The sequence below is a fragment of the Lipotes vexillifer genome, unplaced genomic scaffold (genome assembly GCF_000442215.2).
Source record: "Lipotes vexillifer unplaced genomic scaffold, Lipotes_vexillifer_v1.1 scaffold545, whole genome shotgun sequence".
Lineage (NCBI taxonomy): Eukaryota > Metazoa > Chordata > Mammalia > Artiodactyla > Lipotidae > Lipotes > Lipotes vexillifer.
Window position 1 is genome coordinate 1,908,439 of NW_006779129.1, and position 2,945 is coordinate 1,911,383.

The 2,945-nt window shown below is 63.7% G+C and overlaps 1 protein-coding gene across 1 annotated transcript in view; it reads left to right on the top strand.

Moving 5' to 3' along the window:
• The window catches only part of DNMT3L (DNA methyltransferase 3 like), an 18,745-nt gene that overhangs the window by 10,453 nt on the left and 5,347 nt on the right, over positions 1-2,945 (top strand). The window contains exons 12-13 of the mRNA XM_007452511.1: positions 2,079-2,154; positions 2,613-2,752. Coding sequence (XP_007452573.1) covers positions 2,079-2,154; positions 2,613-2,752 — 216 coding nt within the window. The remainder of the gene's footprint in view (positions 1-2,078; positions 2,155-2,612; positions 2,753-2,945) is intronic.

Sequence of the window (2,945 nt, forward strand, 5' to 3'; positions counted from 1 at the left end):
CTGGGGGGTGTCGGCCCCCCACGGCGGGAGAGCTGAGAGAGGCATGCCCGTAGCCCCCCGCTGCCCACCGCCCAGAGGAGAACCGTTGGCCAAAGCTCCTGCCCGACTTGTTGAAATCCAAGGGGCCTATCCCACCTCCTGTGATGGTGCCGCCTAGGGAGGGGGATTCCCGCCCCCCCCCTAAAATAAAGTGCTGAGTCTTGAACACAACCACCACTGATTGTTTGAAAACATTCTCTGAGCGCTGTCATGAAACGTTCTGGCTCCCTCGAAGGCTATTTCCTGCTGTCCTGGATGGTGGCCTTGGAGGAAGGGCCTAAAAATGACTCAGCAGCTGGGCTGAGAGCAGCCTTGGATGGGAAAGGGCCGGGCGCCACCTCTGTGACCTCGGGGCAGGAAGACCTGGTCCGTCACTCGCTCGCCCACACGGCCTCTCACAGGAGAATTAAAGCCCGTCATCCCCAGAGCCCGACAACCACTGGCACGGGGTCAGAGGGGCCAGAACACTGGCCACAGAAGGTGGCAGCAAGGAAGCAGCCAATGTGGGGGGACCCAGTTCACCCCCGGGTGCCGGCAGGGCCTCTCAGCTCTGCTCCCTGTCTGGCCTGGGGGCCGTGTCCCAGGGGCCAGCCCTCCTCTCTGGCTGAGACTGGAGACGTCCCCCTCCTCCGTCCCCCTGGGGTCTGCCCTGCCCCGAAGTCCAGGACAGCTCTCTTCTTGCCCCTCCGGCCCCTTCGGACGTCCCACCAGGAAGCATTTCTGGAGCCTGTGCTCACTCGAACACTCATCCCAGGCCCCCCAGGGCGGGGTCCTCCCTCCCAGGGCAGGACGGTCAAGGCGGGACTGGAGAGTGACAAGAGCCCTCCCCAAGTAGCAGAGCTGCAAGAACAGATCAGACATGGAGGGGCTCTCGCTGGCACAAGCCAAGGGTCTAAACACCCCCTCCCATAATGAGCTTTCGCGTCTCAGGGGTGACAGCGGCTCACGTGTGTCATCATCACTCGGTTCCCCAACCACCAGTCCTGGCTTCACTCCTTTTTCACGAGGCCTGTAAAGTGGGCTTTCCCACCGTGCAGCCCACCCTAGAGGTGGGGGTGTCCGGCTTCCATGTCTGCACAGCCGCACCTGGCTGCGGGTTTCGGGGGGTTTAAAGTGCACACTGGCGGGCTCTCGGGGACAGCGGGGTGTTCCCTCTAAGACCTTGCTTCCTTCACAACCTTTCCTGGGGTCATTTCAGCAGCCACCTTTGTGTAGAGTGTTGGGATGTGGGTCCCGGGCCCCCATCCCACGCTCACTTCCTCTAGCCCCCTTGCCCCTTCCCTGTCCAGACCCCCTGCTGTACTTGCGCCGGTCAGCAGGCTTCACTGGAGCCCGGAGGTCAGAGCTGACTGCGACAAGGCACGTGAGGCCGGGGGCACGTGAGGCCGGAGGCTAACGTAGGGTGTCGGCTTCTTTTAAGTGACTTGGGGAGGGAAGCCACATCTTCTCTGGACGGGCTGCCGTCAGAAAGCCAGGGATCCAGTATTTGGCTTCTCTCAATTATTTTTCAAGAAGAGTGACACGGGCTAGAGTCTCTAACCGGGTCCCTCAGTTAGCTGGGCCCCTGATGGGGGAAGGGAATCCTCAGCGTCTCAGCTCAGGTGGGATTGTCGGGGCCTGGACGGGGCTGGGGGCTGGGGGAGGTGCAGCAGGGGTGGCTCGCGCTTGCCAGGGAAGGCCGCCTGCTGCCCAATGACCCATCAGGGCTTCCACCTGTATTTCCCAGCAACGCACAGAATCCGCATGAATCCTTGGGGGCCCCGTGTCACCCTCCCTGGAGGGTCTGAAAGGGCCACGCCTGGCACAAAGGAATCACTGCGCTCGGGTTCCCAGGGCTCTGCTGAGGGCCGGCCTCCCCGAGATGATAGAGAAAGCGGGGCTCCCTGCACCCCCTGAACCAAGGGGTGGGTCTGAACCAGTGGGTTTCACCGCCCCCCAACCCCTTCCATGAGGGTCAGCCTGAATCACACCGTCAGAGAGGAAAAGTGCCTGGCCCAGGGGGAGCTCTCTGCCCTCCTGAGCCGCGCGCTGTCCTGCAGGTGGAAGCATGGGGCCCCTTCGACCTCGCCTACGGCTCTACGCCCCCGCTGGGCCACGCCTGCAGCCAGCCCCCAGGTAAGAGGCCTGGCCATCTGCTCAGACTCCAGAGCCTCTTGTCCGCCACGCCCTCCCACACACCCCAGCCCTCCTCGGGGAGGGCAGGAATTGCAAACCGTCCGCATTCTTAAACAATCAGCTTTATTGGGGTATCAGAGACATAGGTCAATTGTCCGTATTCAGAGAGTACAGCGTGGCGGGTTTTGAAGTGCGTACCCTGTGAGCCATCACCGCAACCAAGACAGCGAGTGGGTCCGTCACCCCAGGGCGGCCTGGCGCCCCTCCCACCCTGTCCGCAGGGCTGTGTGTCCCTGTGGGGCATCGCCCAGCCTCCCGCACCTGTGCCCTCGAGGCTGCAGCTGCCAGAGCAGGACTGCCCTGGGGAGCAGGCGGCCCCGCTCCCACCAGAGCCCCGCCCTTGCACCCCGGGTCCCTCCAGGCAGAGCCCAGACCCACCTGATTGCTCCCCACCCCAGCGTGGTACCTGTACCAGTTCCATCGCATCCTGCGGTACGCGAGGCCCCGGCCAGGCAGCCCCCAGCCCTTCTTCTGGATGTTCGTGGACAACCTGGTGCTGACCGAGGATGACCGCGTCGTGGCCACTCGCTTTCTGGAGGTGGGTGCCGGCCGCGGCCTCCCCTAGGGACACTTGGGGCCCCTGGGGGGCACCGCTTAGGTCCCGGTCCCGAGGCCTGGGCTTTCAGAGTTCACAGGGCCCACGAGGGCTGTCTCACCACTGAGGACCCAACAGTGCCTTTGCATCTGCTCTGATTTAGGACCCGCCACCTCGGGTCATGTCCCTCCCCCCC